Below are 21,187 nucleotides of genomic sequence, written 5' to 3' on the forward strand. Positions count from 1 at the left end.
TCTGTGCGTGAAGCCCCCTGTGTCAGCGACAGTTGTGCCTGGCGCACGTACCTGAGCTGGACAGCGCATCCTCAGGGACCTTGTGTCTCTGTGTTATCTGTGGAGAACCCCCCTCGGACACAGGGCTCCTGTGCCAAGTGCCAGTCTGGCGTGTGGAGAGGTGGTTGTTTGTTTACCGTTTTTCAAAGAGCTGAGGTTTGCAGAGACCTGAAAACTCGTTACAGATGGTTTCCAGTTTGGAAGACAGAAGCCCCAGGAGAATAAAAATGAAGAGTAAAAATAAAACACCATTTTCCCTTGGTGCTTTAATTTCAAGGAGGGGGACGCCCAGCACGGCCGTGGCACCAACACGCAGCTTTTCTAAGGCATTTAGGACAAGCATTGGCTGGTTATCGGGATTCACATGTTACATATTAAGTGAAATCCACGGAAATCCTTTTGGAAGTCTCCCCAGGGGAGTGACTGGCCTAGCCCTTCCATCTATCTGGGCTGTAAGGGTTCCAAGACCTATCATGGGTGCACAGCTGTCAGGCGTCCTCGGAGCAGAGGGTGCAGGACAAGCCACGGCAGCCTCTCTCTGGCGTCTCCTCCAACAGCTCCCCCATCTCTGGTGGAGACGAAGGGCCCCGGCAGGGTTGTCAGCTTGTGGGGCAGTGTGCTGTGATCCGCCTCTGCTCTGTGACCTTCGGGAGGTCACTGGAGCTCTCTGGGCCGATTTCCTCACGTTAAGGATGTGGCCAGTATTATCACTCTTTGCTGAGTTGTCCTGAAGATCTGTTACCTCAAGAGAATAAGGAGCCAAGCAGAGGGAAGGCGGCCTTGGCTGGGGAAGCTGCTGGCCCAGTGAGGAAACGGGGAGCAGGGGCCAGCCATGGTGGGGTGCATCCACACGACAGTACCCAAACAGGGCACAGGGTGGAACAGGGTCTTCATGACCCAAACCCTGGGGGGCCCCCCCAGAGATGAAGGCACCCCACCGCAGCAAGTCATCTTCTATGACTATAGTGTCAGGTGAGCTGAAATTTGCTGCTGTTCACTCCCCTATCTGGGTCTCTCAGGGGGTGCAGAGGACCCCAATTAGCAGGAGGCTTCAGAGATCCCAGGAAAGCTCTTTCCTCCTGACCCCAACAGCCGCTCAGTCCACTGTTGGATGCCTGGCACCCCATCTTGAGAATTGGGGATATCTTAGATAATTGCTCCTGAACCCCACAGTTTTTGTGTTTTTTATGGATGCTTCATTACATGGGCTTGTTTGAGTAAATCACCAGCCATTGGTGATTGATTCAACTTCCAACCCCTCCTCACCTCCCTCGAGACCAGGCGGTGGGACTAAAATTTCCAACCCTCCAATTACAGGGTTGATTCTCCTGGCAACCAGCCCCACCCTTGGGTGCTTTCCAAAAGTCATCTCACAACATAGTAGAAGACACCTTTCCTGCTCCATCGCTTAGGAAAGCCAAGGGTTTCAGGAACTCTAAAACCAGGAACAGGGAATGAAGACCAAGTATATATGTCTTACTATAAACCACGGGCACAAAATGCTGACGCCCACAAATCTACCTTTTGCCAAAGCCACTGAGACACAGCCTCTATCGGTGGCAAAAGCAGGTCACGTGCGTCGGCCGTGTGTGCTGCCTCGCTGCTCACCCACCTTCAGGACAGCCAGGACTCCTAGTCCTGGAACACCTGGTAGCTGAAGTTGTCTGGCTGGGTTCTGAAGTTGTACTTCCCGGTCATTCTCTGGTAGCGCACAATGAGAAGGGCAGCTGCCCCTGTCACCACGGCAAAGACGGCCACCACAATGAGGACGATGTAGCCGGGTGCCAGGCCTGGCTGCACATCTGGAGACTCACCTGCAGGGGATGAGACAGGCACAGGTGGAAGGTCTGCCCCAAGCAGGAGGAAAGCACGTCCCTGGGTGGGTCTCCCTCTGGTCCCAGCATTGAGATGTTGTTGTGAGTGTAGAATGAGGCTCAGGACGGAGCCTGGGTAGAGCGAGCTCCCCCCTTCGTCGGCTACTTTGTAGCATGATCGTCTGAATGTGATTCATCCAAAGCACTGTAGCAGTGAGGTGTGTGCCCATGCACCTGTGGGTTCCCAGAGCTGACGAGGAAAGTGTCTGAGGGCCGGGAGAGCACAGCAGCCAGCACAGCTCAGCCTGCTCAGGGTTCGGGATAAGCCCTGGCCCAGAGGAGGAGGCCATGTGGGAGCAACAGGCCCCCGGGAAGAGGTGGACGGCTCAGTGGGACTGCCCACAGGGAGACACGCGGGCTCACACACTCTACAGTGTGGAGGAGTGCGGGCTGATCCTTCCAGGGAGGGGCAAAAACCCACAAAGCACACAGGCGTGCGGACCCAAAAGACTGACAACAGGGACTCAAATAACTGCTTTTCAACCCATGTTCAAAGCAGCACTCTTCACAACAGCCAAAGGTGGAAACAACCCACGTGTCCATCAGAGGATGAAGGGGTAAAATGAGGTACACATCCATGTCCTAGAGCAGTGGTCGGCAAACTCACTAGTCAACAGAGCCAAATACCAACAGTACAACGAGTGAAATTTCTTTGGAGAGCCAAATTTTTTAAACTTAAACTTCTTCTAACGCCACTTCTTCAAAATAGACTCGCCCAGGCTGTGGTATTTTGTGGAAGAGCCACACTCAAGGGGCCAAAGAGCCGCATGTGGCTCGCAAGCCGCAGTTTGCCAACCACTGTTCTAGAGAAAAAGCAGTGCCTGACATACAGTCATAGGTGAAATAATAAGTGGGTGGATGGATGGATGGATGGATGGATGGATGGATGGATGGATTAGAGGATGAATGGATGAGTAGGTGAGTGGATGAATGGAAGGACAGTAGATGAATGAATGAATAAATAGATGGATGAATGGGTGGATGGATGGGTGGATTAGAGGATGAATGGATGAGTGGGAGAGTGGATGAATGGAAGGATAGTAGATGGATGAATGAATAAATGGATGGATGGATGGATGGATGGATGGATGAATTAGAGGATGAATGGATGAGTAGGTGAGTGGATGAATGGAAGAACAGTAGATGGATGAATGAATAAATAGATGGATGGATGGATGGGTGGATGGATGGGTGGATTAGAGGATGAATGGATGAGTGGGAGAGTGGATGAATGGAAGGACAGTAGATGGATGAATGAATAAATAGATGGATGGATGGATGGATGGATGGATAGGTGGGTGGATAAATGGGTGGATGAGTGGATGGATAAAATCCAGAAGATTCACTAATTTTCCCAAGACCACACAGCTCATAGGTATGAGAGCCTAAAATCAAACTCAGGTCTCCTAACGCCAAGCCCATAGCTTTTTCCACTCTGGTTTTTACATCGTCTGTAATATCTATGAATAAACAGGAGGCATGCACAGACATGGCAATGCAACTCACGTATGTTCCATTTCGCACAAGGGCCCCAGCTCTGCTCAGCAACTTAAGACAATGAGGAGGGTAGGAAGAGCATGTTGTCCTAGGACCCAAGCCAAAGTTGCCAAAGGGCCAGTGCCAACACCAGGCCCAGCGCCCAGCTCCAGAGCCCGCGAGGCCGGGCGTGGCCTGGGACCTGTGGAAGTGCGCATTGCCCAAATGCTTTGAATGAGAACCAGCAGCTGAGAATGCCCGGGCAAGAGGCCCTCCCTGTCCAAGTCCGGATCAGCACGCACTTCCCGGCTCAGACCCTGCATCCGACACACAGATGTTCTTGTCACGGAAAAATACCAAGAGGAAGGAGGGCCATCAAAATGAGGAAGAAAAACAACAAAAAAGGAAAATAGTAGGATTTCCCAACAACCAGGATTAAGTGTAGCTGCAAAAAAGAGGAAGACCTAAAATAGCAGTGATGAAGAATGTGGAAGTTTATTTCTTTCGTGCATGAAACTGGTTAAGTCAGAGCCCAGGCCTGGCCCAGCAGCTTTGCACCGCAGTGTCCTCGGGGGCCCGGCTCGTCCAGCTCCTGTCCCTGTGGTCCTCACAGGCCAGGATGGGGACTGGCGGCAGCCGTCTCACCTGCCTGCCAGGCATCAGGATGGAGAGGTGAGGAGGAAGACGGGGTAAAGCAGGGGCACGGGATGTTCTGAGGGGGCAACCCTTAGGAAGTCATCACTGGACCTTCCCATCTGCATCTCATTGGCCAGCACTTACTCATATGGCCCACACCTGGCTGCCAGGTTGGTTATATTTTTTAAAATATATAGTTTTTATTCCCAGCTAAAAACTTGGGGTTTTATTATTATGGAAGGAGAGGAGAACAGATATTGGGGAACAGCTAGCAGTTTTTGTCTTAATACCCAAAGCACACCATTTCCCCAAACCATTTTTTTAAAAATAGGATAGCCCTGGCTGGTGTGGCTCCGTGGTTGGAATGTCAGTCCATGCACCGAAGGGTTATGGGTTCAACTCCCAGTCAAGGGCATGTACCTGGGTTGCCAGCTTGCTCCCTGCCCCAGGCCACGGTGTGCATGTGGGAGGCAATCAGTCTATGTGTCTCTCTCACATCTAGGTTTCTCTCTCTCTCTCTCTCCCCCTCCCTTCCTCCCTCCACTTTCTCTGAAAAAGCAATAGGAAAAAAATCCTCAAGTGAGAATTAACAAAAAATAAATAAATAAAAAATAAAAATAGGATAGATCACAAAGAAAGGAAAATGTTTTCCTAGAAAACTAACAGTGAGTTCCACATCGGCTGATGGAAGTTTTATACTGAGAGAGAACAACAGTGCCATTTTTCTGTTTTGCATCTTCTGTTTTAGCAAAGCTAAAATACAACAGCTTCCCCATTCACATGCGTTTGCACATGCAAACATCACACACGCGTGCGCACACACGTGCACACTCACACATGCAAATACACAGAATTTGGCCTTCCTATAGACTGAGTTCCTTCCTGGTAAAAACCCACTGCATGCAATTATTCAGTGTCAGGAAACTTTACTGCCTGCCCCTTACCCAAACATGCATTGTTTAAACATGTGCCTACTTGCTGAAGCCTCGGTCTTTCCATCTGCAACATGGGGATGGTAATAGATCTGACCTTGCAGGGCTGCTGAGAAGAGCAAATTACATTCTGGGGGTACAGAACGGAGCACAGTGCTGGGAAGTCGGGGCTCTCCATGAGCGTTAGCCGGCATTGTTACTACTCTTACGAGTCTTTAGGGAAAATCTTACAAGCTCTGTGTTCCAAGGAATTGATTTTTGGTTTACATGATGATGAAATGGAATTGGTCATGTCTTTTCTTTAGTTTTCTAAACCAAGGCCCCAACTCACCGTCAGACCGAATGAGGGGTCCCCAGGACATCTGGTGTGTTTCAGATGGTTCACCACTTCTCAGCGACCGAAAGTCATTGCAATTCTGTTGTGTGTTTTTTTTTTTTTAAAGGAGAGAAACTTCAATTAGTGGAACAATGTTTATGAGAAATGTACCCAGTCTCTGGAATGGTACCCTGATTCATAGATTTTTTCGCTGCTGGAGACATGAAATCACGATGAATGAGCTCAGCCAGGAAGAAGGAGGGCTGCAGAGGCCTGGACCACCAGGACCGCCTGGACTACCAGGACCGCCTGGACCACTGGGACCACCTGGACCACCAGGACCACCAGGACCACCTGGACTACCTGGACCACCAGGACCACCTGGACCACCTGGACCACCAGGACCACCAGGACCACCTGGACTACCTGGACCACGAGGACCACCTGGACCACCTGGACCACCAGGACCACCAGGACCACCTGGACTACCTGGACCACCAGGACCACCTGGACCACCTGGACCACCAGGACCACCTGGACCACCTGGACTGCCTGGACCACGAGGACCACCTGGACCACCAGGACCACAGGCTCTACCCAGTGTGAAGGGGAGGGAGGGCTGGCCGCAAGGAGGTGCACAAGAGCAGTGAGAGGCAGCATCCCTCGAGCTGTCTCTAGTTACCAGTGCTGGTCCCTTTGCCCCTTGGTTCGGGGCTCTTTCTCAGAAAAGCTCTCAGAGTCACCTTCGCATCTCTACAGCCTGCTGCAACCACGTGTTCCTTTCAATGCCTTTGCCTAAACCCACTGTGGGCTCATATGTCCCCAAAAGATGTTGAAGCCCTAACTCCCAGTATTTGTGATGTGACCTTATTTGGAGACAGGGTCTTTGCAGATGTTCAAGTTAAGATGAGCTCGCTAGCGTGGGTCCTGATCCAAAGTGGAAATTTGAACACAGACACAGACACACATAGAGGGAGAAGATGGGTTTCTACGAGCCTCGGAGATGAACCTAGAACAGATCCTCCTTTTCAGCCTCAGAAGAAACCGGCCCTGTCCATACCCTGGTCTTGGACTTCCAGCCTCCAGGACTGGGAGACAACGAATTTCTATTGCTTAAGCCAATCCTTCTGGGGTACTTCGTACAGCAGCCACAGGAAACCAATACCATGTCCATCCTCAAGGAACTTGGGAAGAAATGTGTGGAGCTCATGTTGTGAAGAATTTGGGGACTGGCAGCTCCCTGCAGAGGCCAAGTGCTACTGTGGCTATTAATACTCTCAGCATCTCTGTGGGGCCAGTGCAACCAGGTGCAGACTCATCCGCGCCCTTAGCTGGCAGTCATCGGGAGCCTGTGTCCCTTTCCTCCTGGTGCTCCAGCAGATCTACTGTTTGATAAAAGTGACATCAACAAAACCGACCATCACTGCATTTCGCTCATCCATGACCTACTGACGCTCAGAGGTGGATTATGCAGGAAAACCTTAGGAAAAGCAGAGGGACAAGCGTAGACATGCAGAGAGACATGCAGTGGCCCGATCAGCAGCCAGCAGAGCCCCCTACACTGTCCTTGGACCCAGACAACATACAACAGTCACTTCTCATTCTTGTCACTGGTATGAAGGAGAGCTTTCAAATCTCAGGACTGCAAAGCACATTTTGAATTCAAAGGTCAAAGAAAATGAGAATGTAAAATTATTCATAATCCCAGCATGAATGCTGCACATAGGGAAGGAAAAACACCTGATTGAATGTCACAGTGGCTACGAATCAGCAGTGTTCCAACAAAGTAGCTAAAAATAAAGTGAAATTAAAATAACACTTTCCCACCTAAATATGCATTAAATCGCCTTGAGAAGTACAACAGCCTCATGACAAGGAAGCTCTGATGTGAGGGCCAGCAGATGGTGTAGCCTCAAGAAGGACTGAGGTGACACCCAGCTATGTCAGCCTCCCCCCCACCACAAGGGCTGCCCACTGTTGAAATGCCATTTCCCACCTTTTAGGGGCCACGTCTGCAGGGCCCAGCACCTCTTCTCAGAGCCACCCACACCCTGGGCTTTGGATAACACAGCAACCCTCTTCATAACGAGAAGGACCGAAGACCCAGACAAAAACTTAGAACACCCAACACCTACGATTTTGCACGTGGCTCCGGGGGTCTCCATGCAGATGCGGAGTTTGCAATGCAGGTAGACTATGGAGTTGTTGATGAAGGAAAAAATTTTCAGCTTAAACTGGGCCTTGTTGGAGTCTCCGTTCTCAATCACGTTGGTATGTGTGTTGGGGATGGGGCAGCTGGGAGGAGAGAAAAGGTGACTCATTAGTTATAAACTGGTCCTTGTTCCAAAGTGAGAGAGTTACAATACATCTGGCTGCCCATGGAGCAACCCCACCAGGCTCCCTGGAAGGCAAGGATGGCTAGATCTCCAGTTCCTGAGAGGAAAGGGTCTCCTGTGGGGTGTTACCTAAAACCCAGGTCCATGCATGCACAAGTCTGGAAATACAGAGGACCCAAATCAGGCCACCAGCAAGGGGGGCAGCGATGCCCAAGGCCCACCCAAACCCCTACCTGTTGTTGATGAAGCCAAACATGACCGGGTCCCTGGCGTTACTGGACGGTGTTGCCCAGCACTCGGTCAGGACCACCTTGAGGTTGCTTTTCTGTTTATAGAGCCCCACTTCGATCTTGATGTCGTCGCTGGCAGACACGCTATAATTCCGAGGTATAGGGGAGTCCCCAATAAACAACTGCATTTCTGTGACAAAATTTCCAGCGCCATGGAGGTCCTCAATGATGGTGTAAACCCTGCGGAGGGAGCAGTTTGCTAGAGGTTCCCTCCTGGGACCCCTCTCATCCCCACTCCTCCCTGAAAAGCAACCTCAAAAAGCGTAGAAATAAAGAATCGTGGAAATAAAACCCAAATGAGAACAAGCGAGAAAGGCTGTTTATTCCGAGCGGGCGGCAGCGGGGGCTCAGTCCCATCGCCTGACTGATGGAGACTCAAAGACAGGTAGAGTGGAGGGGGAAAGGGAGTCTCAGAGAAGCCATGGGCAGGCTCGCTATAAGTGGGATGTCCTATGTGGTTGAACAGAGAAACATACATGGCTTCCTCGGGTCGGTCCTGAGTTATAAGAGGGAACAAGGTTGAAGAAAGCTGGCCATTATTAGCCAAGTCCTGGCACCGTCCGTTCAGTCTCTCAGATAGATCCTCAAGTGATTGGAACCCTAAGGAAACCCCCAGCGAGGGTGCTAGAGAGGAATGCGTGCTGGGGAGAGGGGGTGGCTCTCCACTCACCCCCACTCCGGGGTGTAGCCTGATGACGTCAGGAGGTCGTTGCGGAAGGCACAGCGGATGGGGCTCAGGATCTTCAGGTGGTGGATGATGCCCTCGGGGGACAGGTCGTTCCTCAGCGTGGTCCTCACCACCGTGTTCGTCATGTTCTGAGCACAAACCACATGGGGCATGAGCAAGCTCCTGGGCCCCAGCAGGACCTCAGTAGGGGTGCTGGGGAGGGGTCTTCTTGAAAGCTTTTCCCCAAAAAATATAAAAATCCCAATGAGCCCTAACCGGTTTGGCTCAGTGGATAGAGCATCGGCCTGTGGACTGAAGGGTCCCAGGTTCGATTCCGGTCAAGGGCATGTACCTTGGTTGCGGGCACATCCCCAGTAGGAGGTGTGCAGGAGGCAGCTGATCGATGTTTCTCTCTCATTGATGTTTCTAACTCTCTATCCCTCTCCCTTCCTCTCTGTAAAAAAAATCAATAAAATATTTAAAAAAAACAAATGATTTTTTTTCTAACATAAACTGCTATAGAGAGGGTGAAGTCCAGGGGCTGGCTGACGCCTATGTCCCGTGCCAGCTTCCTCAATGGAGGAGAATAGAGACGGCCTCGATCAGGGGGTACCCACAATAACATATCCGACCCCCCCCCCCAGATTATCCCATGAACATTTCTGAAAATGAGAGCACAAGGCCCTCCCTGGAGGAATCAAGAGTTAACCTGTAAAGGCCTGAGGCCGAGGCAGCCAGCACTCCTTCTAAGTTCTCTAACACCGAGCCAAGATCCAGAAGAGAAATGGAAGGAAAGAACGTGATCCTGATGAGGACGAGGGTAGGGTGCACAAGTGACAATGAGGCTAAACTGCGGACTTGAGTCTCCGGGAACAATGCTAAGCCTGTGGATGTTAATGAAGTGACCAGGGGTGGGGAGCCTTTCCTCTGCCAAGGGCCATTTGGGTATTTATCACATCATTCCTAGGCCATAGAAAATGATCCACCTAAAGATTAGCCTGCTCTATTGGGTCGAACATTTAATTACCTCACTCCCGCTGCCTTGGCAGGGCCAGACCGGATGATTTCGCGGGCCTTATACGGAGGTTCCCCACCCCTGTTCTACCATAAACGAAGGTGTGGAGCAATTGGCTTCAAGCACAAAGAGGCATGTTCCCAGGTCTGCTGGGGTTAAGGTCTGGCTGCCGGCATGTGGAGGTTGAGCAGAAAGAGGAGGAGATTGCAGACAGCAGGCCTGGAAACGGGCTTTTCTAAGAGACTGCGGTGAGACAGGGAAACCAGATGGAGGCCTGAGGGGGAGGGGCGGGGGGAGGGGAAGGGGTGTCATCATTACGCTGACGTCTGCTGTTGGACAAAATACCTCAAGTTCTAACTATTTGTTTGAAGCACTTTGCTGGTTCGTGGCCTGGAGCCTGACTGTCACGGTGGTAGATCTCCCGTGTCCCCTTACTGACACCCCCTAAGTTGTCACCAGAACAGAGCGCAGGGCCCTCGGAGGGCAGCTGGCCACCTGCCGTGGTGACCAGCAGCTCGCGACAGTTCGCAGTGGGCACCGCTCTGCGGGTGGCTCGCCGGCCTCACGGGCTTAGAACTAGACAAGGGAAATGTTGTGTGAAGTCAGTAAGTCAGAACCGCCGACTGAGGAGGAAACGAGGGGCAGGGGGTTGTGAACATGGAAGACAGTGAAGAAGTTCAATTCGAGTTGTTGAAAACACAAGCCAAGAACAGCAGAAGCCACTGGACTTCTCGGAGGAGGCACGAGCGAGGCCGACTGTGCCCTGTAAGACACCACGTCTGACCCTGGTAAGGCTGTCGGTGCAGTGTTGGCTGAAAATAGCAATTCCCGGGCTCACATGACTCACGGGACCCACGAATCCGAGAGACGAGGAGTCCAGTGGCCAGCCAGGCACCAGCGGGAGAGGGTGTAAGAACAGAACACTGTAGGGGGCAAGGCTTACGGAGTGTGAGGGGAAGGGGCGGCTTTCCATGGTTCTGAAGAGGGAGCCACTGAAGAGAAGTCTCTCCCCTTCTGCAGCTCCTTAGTGGCTACTGGACCCAAAATTACAGAACGAATGAATTTTTGTTGTGTATTGAACAGGCCTGGACAAACTTTGGTAACGTCGATTACATCAGAGCCACTAGCATATCTTTGAAAGCTATCAGATTTGCTTTAGGATTTTATAGAAACAGCAAAATCTGGGTTACTGAAAACCAGGTTCACGGTTAGAATTCATTTTCCTTAGTAGTGACTAGCAATGCACCAGCTCCTAGGAGCAAATGTGTACAGTTCTTAACTGACGGGTCCCTCATGGAAGCCTTTCATCCCTTTTGAATTTACGCCAATCTTTTGTGTTGGCGTCTTTTTAAAAAAAGGCCTGTGTTTGTAGCTCTGTATTTGGGAGGAATTGTCTGCGAGATGCTTACAGGCCCTGCGGGTTTTCAGCCAAACAAACTCCTGTTCCTCTTAGTTTAATCTCAGTCCCGAGGCCAAGACTTTGATGGGCGGGAGGAGAGCCACCAGGTACAGGGAGGACTAGGTCTGGGACATGTGACACCAGGGACAGGGAGGACTCAGCCTGGGACGTGTGACACCAGGTACAGGGGGGACTCGGTCTGGGATGTATCTTCACAATGGTGATGGGTTTTGTGCCTCGCAGCATTTTGCAAAGTGTCTCAGGAAAAACAGGGAAGTCCCCTTCTATCTTCGCAAGAATCTTACATGTATTTACAAAGATGATTCTGTACTCAAGTGAAACTTTTGGGGGCATGGGTGAATTTGTGTCTCTTCATCGTCATATCTGCAAGACCTGTTTATAGTAATCAAACAGAGAAATGTGACCTTTTTCTTTTTTAATCCTCACCCTAGGCTCGTGGTCGGCAAACTGCGGCTCGCGAGCCACATGTGGCTCTTTGGCCCCTTGCGTGTGGCTCTTCCACAAAATACCACGGCCTGGGCGAGTCTATTTTGAAGAAGTGGCATTAGAAGAAGTTTAAAAAATGTGGCTCTCAAAAGAAATTTCAATCGTTGTACTGTTGATATTTGACTCTGTTGACGAATGAGTTTGCCAACCACTGCCCTAGGCTATTTTTCTATTGATTTTTTTAGAGAGAGTGGAAGAGAGAAGGAAAGACAGAGAGAAATATCGATGTGAGAGAAACACAGAGATTGGTTGCCTCCTGCACACCCCCTGACCAGGGCCTGAGCTGGGAAGGAGACTGCAACCAAGGTACATGCCCTTGACCAGAATCGAACCCAGGACCTTTCAGTCTGCTGGCAGACACTCTATCCACTGAGCCAACCCGGCTAGGGCTGTGATCTTTTTTCTTCTAACCTGGGGGTCAATAAATGTAAACCACTTAATGAAAAAAAAGGAAGGTGGAACCTGCTGTGTGCAATCTATCATGTTTGTACAAATAAGTCTTCAAGGCAAACTTAGCTTTTGACAAACGTCAAAGAACATCGAGAACTTGTGTGGATTCCAGGGCTGGCATGACTCATAAGAGACAAGTTTCCCTCTGCTCTGACCAGGCCCTGAACCCAGCTGAATGTAACTGCTAAGCAGGTGTTTGCCCGGCTCAGAAAAACAAAGGGAGCGAGCCGACATGGCAGCCTTGACTCCGGGCCCCCTCGCCCACCACAGTGGCAGACCCACTTGGGAACAGCCTGTGAGAGCATCGCCAGCAGGAGCTGGACAGCTCTGCCCATGGCAAATCCTCCAACACATGCCCGCACTCACACAACCACAGCTACACACACATTCACACACACACACTCATACAACCATAGCCACACACACATTCACACACACACACTCATGCAACCATAGCCACACACACATTCACACACACACCCATACAACCATAGCCACACACACATTCACACACACACCCATACAACCATAGCTACACACACATTCACACACACACCCATACAACCATAGCTACACACACATTCACACACACCCATGCAACCATAGCCACACACACATTCACACATGCACACTCATGCAACCATAGCTACACACACATTTACACATGCACACTCATGCTACACACACATTCACACGCACACCCATACAACCATAGCTACACACACATTCACACACACCCATGCAACCATAGCCACACACACATTCACACATGCACACTCATGCAACCATAGCTACACACACATTTACACATGCACACTCATGCTACACACACATTCACACACACACCCATACAACCATAGCTACACACACATTCACACACACCCATGCAACCATAGCCACACACACATTCACACATGCACACTCATGCAACCATAGCTACACACACATTTACACATGCACACTCATGCTACACACACATTCACACACACTCATATAACCATAGCTACACACACAGTCACACATGCACACTCATGCAACCATAGCTACACACACATTCACACATGCACACTCATGCAACCATAGCTACACACACATTTACACACACCCATACAACCATAGCTACACACACATTCACACACGCACACTCATATAACCATAGCTACACACACAGTCTCACACACCCATACAACCATAGCTACACACACATTCACACACGCACACTCATACAACAATAGCTACGCACACTCACACAACCATAGCTACACACACATTCACACACGCACACATACACACATACATATTCTCACACATGGACGCTCACGTGCACACATAGGCTCCAGCTTCCCTACCCCTATCACTCCCCACTGGCTCTGCCTGTACATCAGACTCACCGAGAGGCTGTTTTGCACCCTGACTCTCAAACGTGCCCCAGGCCCTTTGCACCAGAATCCTTGCCGGGTGGGCCTCTCAGGTCCCTCCTGGTGCGAAGGTGCAGCCCAATCTGCAGTGAGAACCCGGCCCTATCCTGACTCCTTTGCGGGTCCCTCACTTAGCGTCAGGACCTCAGGGTACAGAGTATTTCCTGGTCCCCAGGTCAGGGCAGGCCCTCCCCATATCGAGGTCCAGAGAGCTTGGACGCCCCCTGCACCAGGACTTACGCTTTGCACGAGGGTGCCGCACTCACTCCACGCGGCCACCAGGAACACGTGTGTGCTGTTGCTGTCGCTCACGTTGCAGGACGGGTGCCCCAGGTACAGGGAGGACTCGGGGATGGACTCCTGCTGCAGGAAGCGCCTCTCTACGGCGATGGCCACCTTCTCGATCTCGCAGAGCACCCTGACTGCTCCCGTCAGGTTCAGCCGCGGGGGTGGGTCCTGGGGGGCTGGGCTGGCCCCTTGCACGGAGGCAGCCCTGGTTTCTGCGGGGGTGGGAGGCTGCTCTGGGCCGGGGCCCAGGGAAGACCCGGGGGCCTGGGTTGTGCTACCAGGAGAGTCACCTACAAGGCACGTGGAGACAAGCAGCATGTGGGTCTGCGTTTGGGGACTGGGATGTGAGCCTGACTGTGAGGCCGGCACTGCGGGTGGAGAGCCCACCGGAGCCCCTGCACCTGCAGCACACACCTGGGCACTGCACATTCCAGCCACGGCCTCACGCACACACGTGTTGCACGTTTCTGCCAACCCAGATAGCTGGGCTTGGCTTGGCGACCCACGGGCCCTGTGGGCCAGGGAATAGAGGGGCCTCCTGCCCTCCCAGCCTCTCCCAGGCCCAGGCTGGGCATGTGCTAAGCCTGTGGACTTGGGACAAGCCGTCTACCCTCAGGAGTCCCCGAGTCCTGTCTCTAAGATGAGTTAATGATGTTTACTCCCCAGATCCTTGAGTGTCTCACTCCTGCTCCAGCTCCCTGCTTCCCGCAAAGCACTCTCGGTTTCACCCTCTGGAAGAAGGAAGAGGCTCCTTAAAGGCGCCCACCACTCTCCCTGGGCTCCCTCCCCGGCCTGCATGAAGCAGACCCAAGACACATCCCCCCCTTGGGCCTTCCTCTACAGCCCGGCCCCATTGCCTGCCACCTTCGCATCTGCCATTTCTTGTCTCAAGGTGGGGGTGGGGGAAGGGGGTCTCACCCATCACTCTGCCGCCTCACCTGGCTCTCCCTGTCTCCAGCATGCAGCCAAATCACTGCTCCTGGTGTTTGCAGCCTTCTCAACTGGCCTCACCCACTTCTCTTGGCAGCCTGCCTCCCACTCCTCCCCCCCATCTCCTGCAGGCACCCACTTTGAAGCTAGCCCAGCTGCATGCCTGGACCATGCCCACCTTGAACAGTTCTGTTCTCACTGTTGCCCCCACCCACCATGGCCTGCCCCACCACAGCCCCCTCTGCCCAGTGCTTATCTTAGCCATCCTTTGAGACCAGCTCTAAGGTACCTCTTCCAGGAAGCCCTCCCTGACCACACACATAGGGCTGAAACAACTTAGTCTCCTCTGAGCCTCCTGCTTCTACCTCAAGCAGAGCACATTCCACATTCCCTGTGACACTGTGTTTACTCTGTCTCCCTCCACTGGACCACAGACCCTGCATGGCAGGCATCATCTCGGAGTCAGTGCTGAATTCACTACAGCCCCGCTGGACGGGGAGAGTGCTGAGTGGAGACAGGGGCTGAGGAGAAAGGTCTCGCGCATGGTGCTTGTCTCATGGGCTATACGTTTTGCAAGAAAACACACCTCAGTTCTGAGTGTGTTTTCTCCTCTCAGTCATCAGAAGAATCATTTGGGGATATGAGGCACCACCAAGAAGGCTGGAGACATATGAGAGAATGTGAAGGGACAGCATCACACACATGTACTCATACACACTCACACGGGTTACATGTGCATACACACACACACACACACACACACACACACAGAACAAGAAACTTGCCCAGGACATAAAATAGGCCGACCTCCTTTGGAAAAGAGGCACTTTGCTTCTTTTAACAGGACAGATTGTGGACAGTATTCCAGAAAAGGGACCGGGAGGATATTACCTTCACAGGGTCTTCCAGAATATTCTACAGGGAAGTCGGAGGCACCTCCCACACAGCTGCAAGTGTAAGACCCGAGAGTGTTGCGACAGGCTGTGCCGGGTTCGCAGTCGTCCTCCCTCCTCTCACACTCATCGAAATCTGTGCGACATTTAGGAAACAAAGCAGAACGTCTCAGTGGGCTTGACGGTTGTGGAGGGGGCACCCTGCCAGCTGTTCACAGACAGCCACGTGGAAAGCGCATCTCAGAGAAAGTTAAAAATTATCCATGTTGTCAGTTCTGGACAGTTCTGCAGACAGGGATGGGGTGGGGGCAGGTGTCAGCCGGCTGCAGGGGCTGTTCTGGAAGAATTCCTGGTCCCAGGGCTGCAGGGTGGGGGGGAGATGGGGGGGGGGGGGACACTGGACAAAGCAGTGTCACATCAGAGCAGCCAGGAGGTGAGCAGGCCCCACCCAACCCCTGGTCTCAGGCAGAGGGACCCCCAAAACAAGACAGCCCTGGGCAGCAGGCCCGCAGCCCACCTGCCCTTGGTTTCTATGCTCAGTTACTTTACTTACCAACAGTCATGCAGGTTTACTGAACAAAACGGATATGATCAATGCATGTGATCTCTCTCTCCATTTAGGGTTTAATTCTTCATCAAATTATTAAAATTATACTTTGCTTTGTTGCTTGCTTTAGAAGGGCGCCTTTATTTTGTGTGACATTAAAGATTTACATTTTCATGCAATCAAATATTCCAGTCTTTTCTTCCGTGGGCTTGTTTTCCTTCGGCTTTTAAACTTGGAAAACGTGTCTTACTCCAAAAATTCAGAAAAATATTCATCCATGTTGTCTTTGATTTTTTATACAGGTCTCTGGAAGCCCTTCATCACGGTTTTCAAGTAGGATACGTGCTGTGGACTGAACTGTGCCCCTGAAAGTTCACCCGTTGAAGCCCTAACCCCCATGTGACAGCGTTTGGAGACGGGCTTTTAGGGGTGATTCAGGTTAAAGGAGGTCATCGAGGTGCGGTCCTGATCTAGTGGGACTGGTGTCCTGTCATGAGGAGACACCATGGGGCTCGCCTTCTGAGGACACACGCCAGGAAGTGGACCCTCATCAGAAACCAGGTTGGCTGGCACCTTGATCCTGGACTTCTGGCCGCCAGTGTCGGCTGTGTGAGCCCCCCATCTGCGGTGTTTTATTGTGACAGCTCGAGCTGACTAAGACGATCTGAGGAAAGCATCTAGGTTGCCCTTTCTGCCTGCTTTTCAATTATTTTCACTAGGGTCTCCTTGGCAACCGTGCTCTGGAGGAAGTCTGGCTGCAGGGAGGGACCCGTGTGCCCTCGGGCCGTGGAGGAGGGGCGGGGGCGGGGGCGGGGCCGGGGGCGGGACGCAGCCTGCGACCAGGCAGCAGCACCCCACATTCACCCGGGGCTGTTCTCAACCCTTAGGTCATAAATACAAACAACGACATAGAAGCAAAAAGCGAGAGGAGGGTCCTGCTTCCCATTTTCACCTAATGCCCGGGAGCCCTGGAGAGGAAGCACGCGGAGCGACGTCTTTCAGAAACAAAGGCCGCAGCTGGGCATCACTGCCTCGCGTTCCAGCCCCGTGAGCCTCCATCGGGCCAGACCAACACGTACCCCAGATGAAGGTGTCCCCTCCGACCACCTCCAGCAGAGAGGCGTTCTGAAAGGCGGCGAGGAACGCCGCAGACACCGCCTGGACCTCCAAGTCCGCGACAATCAGCAGGCTGAACTCCACCACGATGCTGCCATTGGCGATGCGGGTCACTTCCACCCGCACCCCGCCCGCGTCCAGGTGCTGGCGCATGGTGGGTGACAGGGACTCCCGCACCTTCGGAGAGACAGAGCTGGTGAAAGGAACTCCTCTTGGGATTGCAGGCAGCAGCAGGGCAAAGCCACAGGTCGGGCCTGGGCCCAGTCCCAGTGCCTGTGGGTCTGAGATATGAGAAGAGCCCTGTTTGCCCCTAGCCAGGTGTCCGCATGGGGCTGGGTGCAAAAGCCCTACCCTAGGGGCTTCTCACTGGGTAGGGGACTCACAGTGGCACTTGGGATCTGCCCCCATCAGCTCAGGGCCCTGGGGGCGGGGCCCTGGACGAGTGGTCCCTCACTTTGTTTTTCCTAGAATAACCCTTTTGCTCCTGATACGACACATTTCCCCTCTAATCCTCCTCCCCGCCTTTCCAAAAACTGCTTCCCGTGAGCACCGTGTGGGGCAGGCTGTTCCTGCCTCTGAAAGCTGTTTCTTATTCTGTCACTTTGGACAGCACCTGACACCACACACGGTATCACTGCAGTCCAGCCCATGATGGCCGAAATGCCCAGGAAGACGTGGTGATGAGCTTTAAGGAGTCCACGGGATGGAACTCGTCTATGGAACGCGCACCTCCAGAGGCTCTCACAGAGAAAGCCTTGCCGCCTCTGCCCTGTAGGAGGCGCTCAAGCCCAGGATTCACTTCCCAGCCTGGGAACAGTCAACCCCAGCAATCTAGTGGCATCCACCAGGGGCTGCAGAGGCCCAGAGACCAGGAGCTGCCTGCAGTCACATGGCTGACATTCTTATGATTTGAACAGTCAACCGTTACCTATCTATCTATATACCTATCATCTATGTACCTATTATCTATCATCTAGCTAGCTAGCTATCAATCATATATCTATAATCTATTTCTCCCTCCCTCTCTCTGTCTCTTTTGCTCTTCTGGGACTTCCTAAGAAGGATCTGTCACAGTCTTGGGTCAATGCCGCCTTCAATTGCTTTTCAAACCCATCTCAAACCAAGTTCCAGGCTCCTTGCTAGGCTGTTACAAAGAACAAGGTAACCCACAATTACCTTGGATTAACCCACAACTCACCAAAACTTGTCTTAAAGTTCTACACATGCGATTAGTGGCACACTTATTTGCTATCCTGAAATTCTAAATAAACAAACAAAAATTATCCCCCAAAAATTGACAAATGAGGAAACGGTTTAAAGAGGAAATCAAGAAACTCAGGGTGGAAATGGAGCTCCCTCGTGTGACCCCTAGAGCGATGTGGACTGATTTCAGTGTTTGCTTCATCTCAGTGTAGCTATCTTTAACCTAAAGCAGATGGATACATGAATGAATCAAACCATCAACAGCTCCGTAATCCACGCACTGGACCAGGAGCTGGGGACCCAGGGTAAATAATGTGGAGGCCCAGATCCTGGGGAACCTCAATGGGACGGTTCCTGGAGGCTGTGTGACCGTTTTATCACTAAGTGATGCTGACAGGGTAGAATAGAATCAAAGGTGAGGAGGCCACCTGCATTGCTAAGGCGCCCGTATGTCTTCACACTCCACCACTAGATGGCGCTGCTAAACTCCGGCTATTCTGTATCTTAATCGCCCAGAATAAGGAAAAGCTGGCATCCCCTGTGCAAGTAAGTCACTAGGTCATGACAAGTGTGTTCTCTGTTCATCAAAGGGAAGTCTAAACTCCATCAAAAATAATATTGAGATTGCTACCCCGACTAAAGCATAACAACATACCATCCCAAAGATGCTGACGGGATGGCAGAGGAAGGGCAAGAAAGAGCAGGAAAATAATTTTTTAAGGTAAAAATTGGAAACAACCTATATGTCCACCAATGAGTGAAAGGGTAAACAAAATGTGGTTCATCCACATGATGGCATATTCTTCAGCCATCCAGAGGAGATGGTCTCCTGAATGAAGTTCTGTACATGCTACAACATGGGTGAGCCTTGAAGACAATATGCTCAGTGAAATAATCCAGACACAAAAGATCATATATTGTATGACTCTGTCTCTATGAAATGTCCAGGACAGGCAAGTCCATAGAGACAGAAAGCACATTAGTGGTTGCCAGGAGCAGAGAGAAGGGGGAATAGAATGTGATTATTCATAGGTAGGATTTGGGGAGGGAGGTGATGAAATGTTCTGGAATTAGAAGGTGGTGATGGTTGCACAATTTTATGAATACAATACAGTCCAAACTACTGAATTGTGTACTTTAAAACTCTGAGTCCTGTGGTATGTGAAATAGATCTCACTTTTTTAAAAAGTGTTCTTTTTAAGGCAGGAAGGGGCTTTCTGCTTCGAGCAGTCTCACCTTGATAAAGTTGTACTGAGCAGGAAACAGTGTGAGGCAGGGAGGCAGCGGAGGACAAGATGTGTCTCCCATCCACTGATGTGTCTATTTAGTGGCAGATCCAGGGACACCCAGGCCCCACGCTAGAGCCGGAGGTCCCAGTTTCCTTCCGAAAAGAGGGTCTAAATCCTGCTGGGCTGCAGCTAGGATTCTACCCGCCTCCCTCCTTCACATCCCGCAAGGAAGTAAGGACGATCTCACCAACTTACCATCCTGAAGAATAGCTCTAAGAAATCCTGGGATTCCTTGCTGCTGGCGTTGCGGAAGGATTCGGAATACCTGACGTTGGCTATTCTGACTTTCCCACTGAGCTTCTGGGCGGCTGCAGGGTGAAGAAAAAGCAAGTTTGGGACAGGAATGTGTTAGGGAAGAGATGATCATGTGTTTTTTTAATCCTCACCTGTGGATTGTTTTCCATTGCTTTTTAGAGAGAATATAAGGGAGGGAGGGAAGGATAGAAAGAGGGAGGGAGGGAGGGAGAGAGAGAGAGAGAGAGAGAGAGAGAGAGAGAGAGAGAGAGAGAGAAACATTGATGTGAAAGAGACACATCAATTGGTTGCCGCCTGCACGAGCCCCAACTGGGGCTGGGGATTGAACCTGAAACCCAGGTACGCGCCCTTGCCCAGGAATTGAACCCGTGAGCCTTTGTTTAACCACTGAGCAACACTGGCCATGGCCACTTCTAACTTAATAACAGTATTTTCATGTTGGCCGGGAAGAACATCACGCTAGGCTGACTTGGGCTCTGCAAAGAAGGAGCAGAGCCCGACACTCCCAGACACGGCCCGCCAGACTGGAGGACAGCGGGACAAAGCCGGGGCTCCGGGGAAAACCTGTGGAGGCCGAGGAACAGCTCAGCCCCGGCAGCTGTCTCCTCCCTGCCTGTGGCATAGCCTGTGCACAGCCTGTCCAGGTAATTTACCAGCAAGTGGGGACAGCTTTGAGCGTGATAGGAGGCACGTACATAGTTCATTGTGCCAGGGCCTCAGGTGCTCACCGGCTGTCCTGGCAAACCCGGACCTGAGGTGGCCTTGCCAAACCTCTGCTCAGAGCCCTGTGCCCAGGACAGAGCGCCCGGAAGTCCCGACACAGTCAGCTCTTCCTCCGCCCTACAGCCCCGCCGCTCTGCGGTCTAAGGGCTGCCCTGCTTCTGCACAGGCCAGTCCCACCCGGATCTTCCCCCGCACAGGACTTCCAGGAGCGCGTGGTACAGAGCATCCCGCTCATCCCGCTCCCGCACAGCAGCCATCTCTTCTCACGCAGCCCTTCCCTGGGCGTCTGTGAGGCCCCTGCTACGGGCCAGGCCTCTGGCAGCGAAGGCGGAGGACAAGGCTCTCCCCCTGGAGGTGAGAGGCGCCCCCTCAGAGGCTTGCTGCCCCTCCCCCCACGTGTAAGACAAGCCACAGCTCCATCTCACTTCGCATTCTGGATGAGCCTACACCCCAAGTCCTCGGGGTCACTGCTGCGTCTGAGGGCCAGCGGTCCAGACTCAGGACAACGGGGGCGTGTGGCCTGATCTAGAAGCCACCAGGAACAGGACAGTGCACAGGTGAGAGCGGATGCCGACCCGCCTCAGGCAC

The 21,187-nt window shown here is 52.1% G+C and overlaps 1 protein-coding gene across 1 annotated transcript in view; it reads right to left on the bottom strand.

Annotated features, from left to right (window-relative positions):
- Positions 1-1,671: 1,671 nt before the first annotated feature.
- UMODL1 (uromodulin like 1) overlaps positions 1,672-21,187 on the bottom strand; it is a gene marked incomplete at both ends in the record, with an annotated part of 53,304 nt that continues 33,788 nt past the window's right edge. Inside the window, 9 exons of the mRNA XM_080654726.1 lie at positions 1,672-1,853; positions 5,289-5,373; positions 7,409-7,568; positions 7,843-8,079; positions 8,570-8,715; positions 13,596-13,933; positions 15,465-15,602; positions 17,093-17,306; positions 19,817-19,929. Coding sequence (XP_080510852.1) covers positions 1,672-1,853; positions 5,289-5,373; positions 7,409-7,568; positions 7,843-8,079; positions 8,570-8,715; positions 13,596-13,933; positions 15,465-15,602; positions 17,093-17,306; positions 19,817-19,929 — 1,613 coding nt within the window. The remainder of the gene's footprint in view (positions 1,854-5,288; positions 5,374-7,408; positions 7,569-7,842; positions 8,080-8,569; positions 8,716-13,595; positions 13,934-15,464; positions 15,603-17,092; positions 17,307-19,816; positions 19,930-21,187) is intronic.

This window comes from Plecotus auritus (assembly GCF_963455305.1).
Source record: "Plecotus auritus genome assembly, chromosome: 2".
Taxonomy (NCBI): domain Eukaryota; kingdom Metazoa; phylum Chordata; class Mammalia; order Chiroptera; family Vespertilionidae; genus Plecotus; species Plecotus auritus.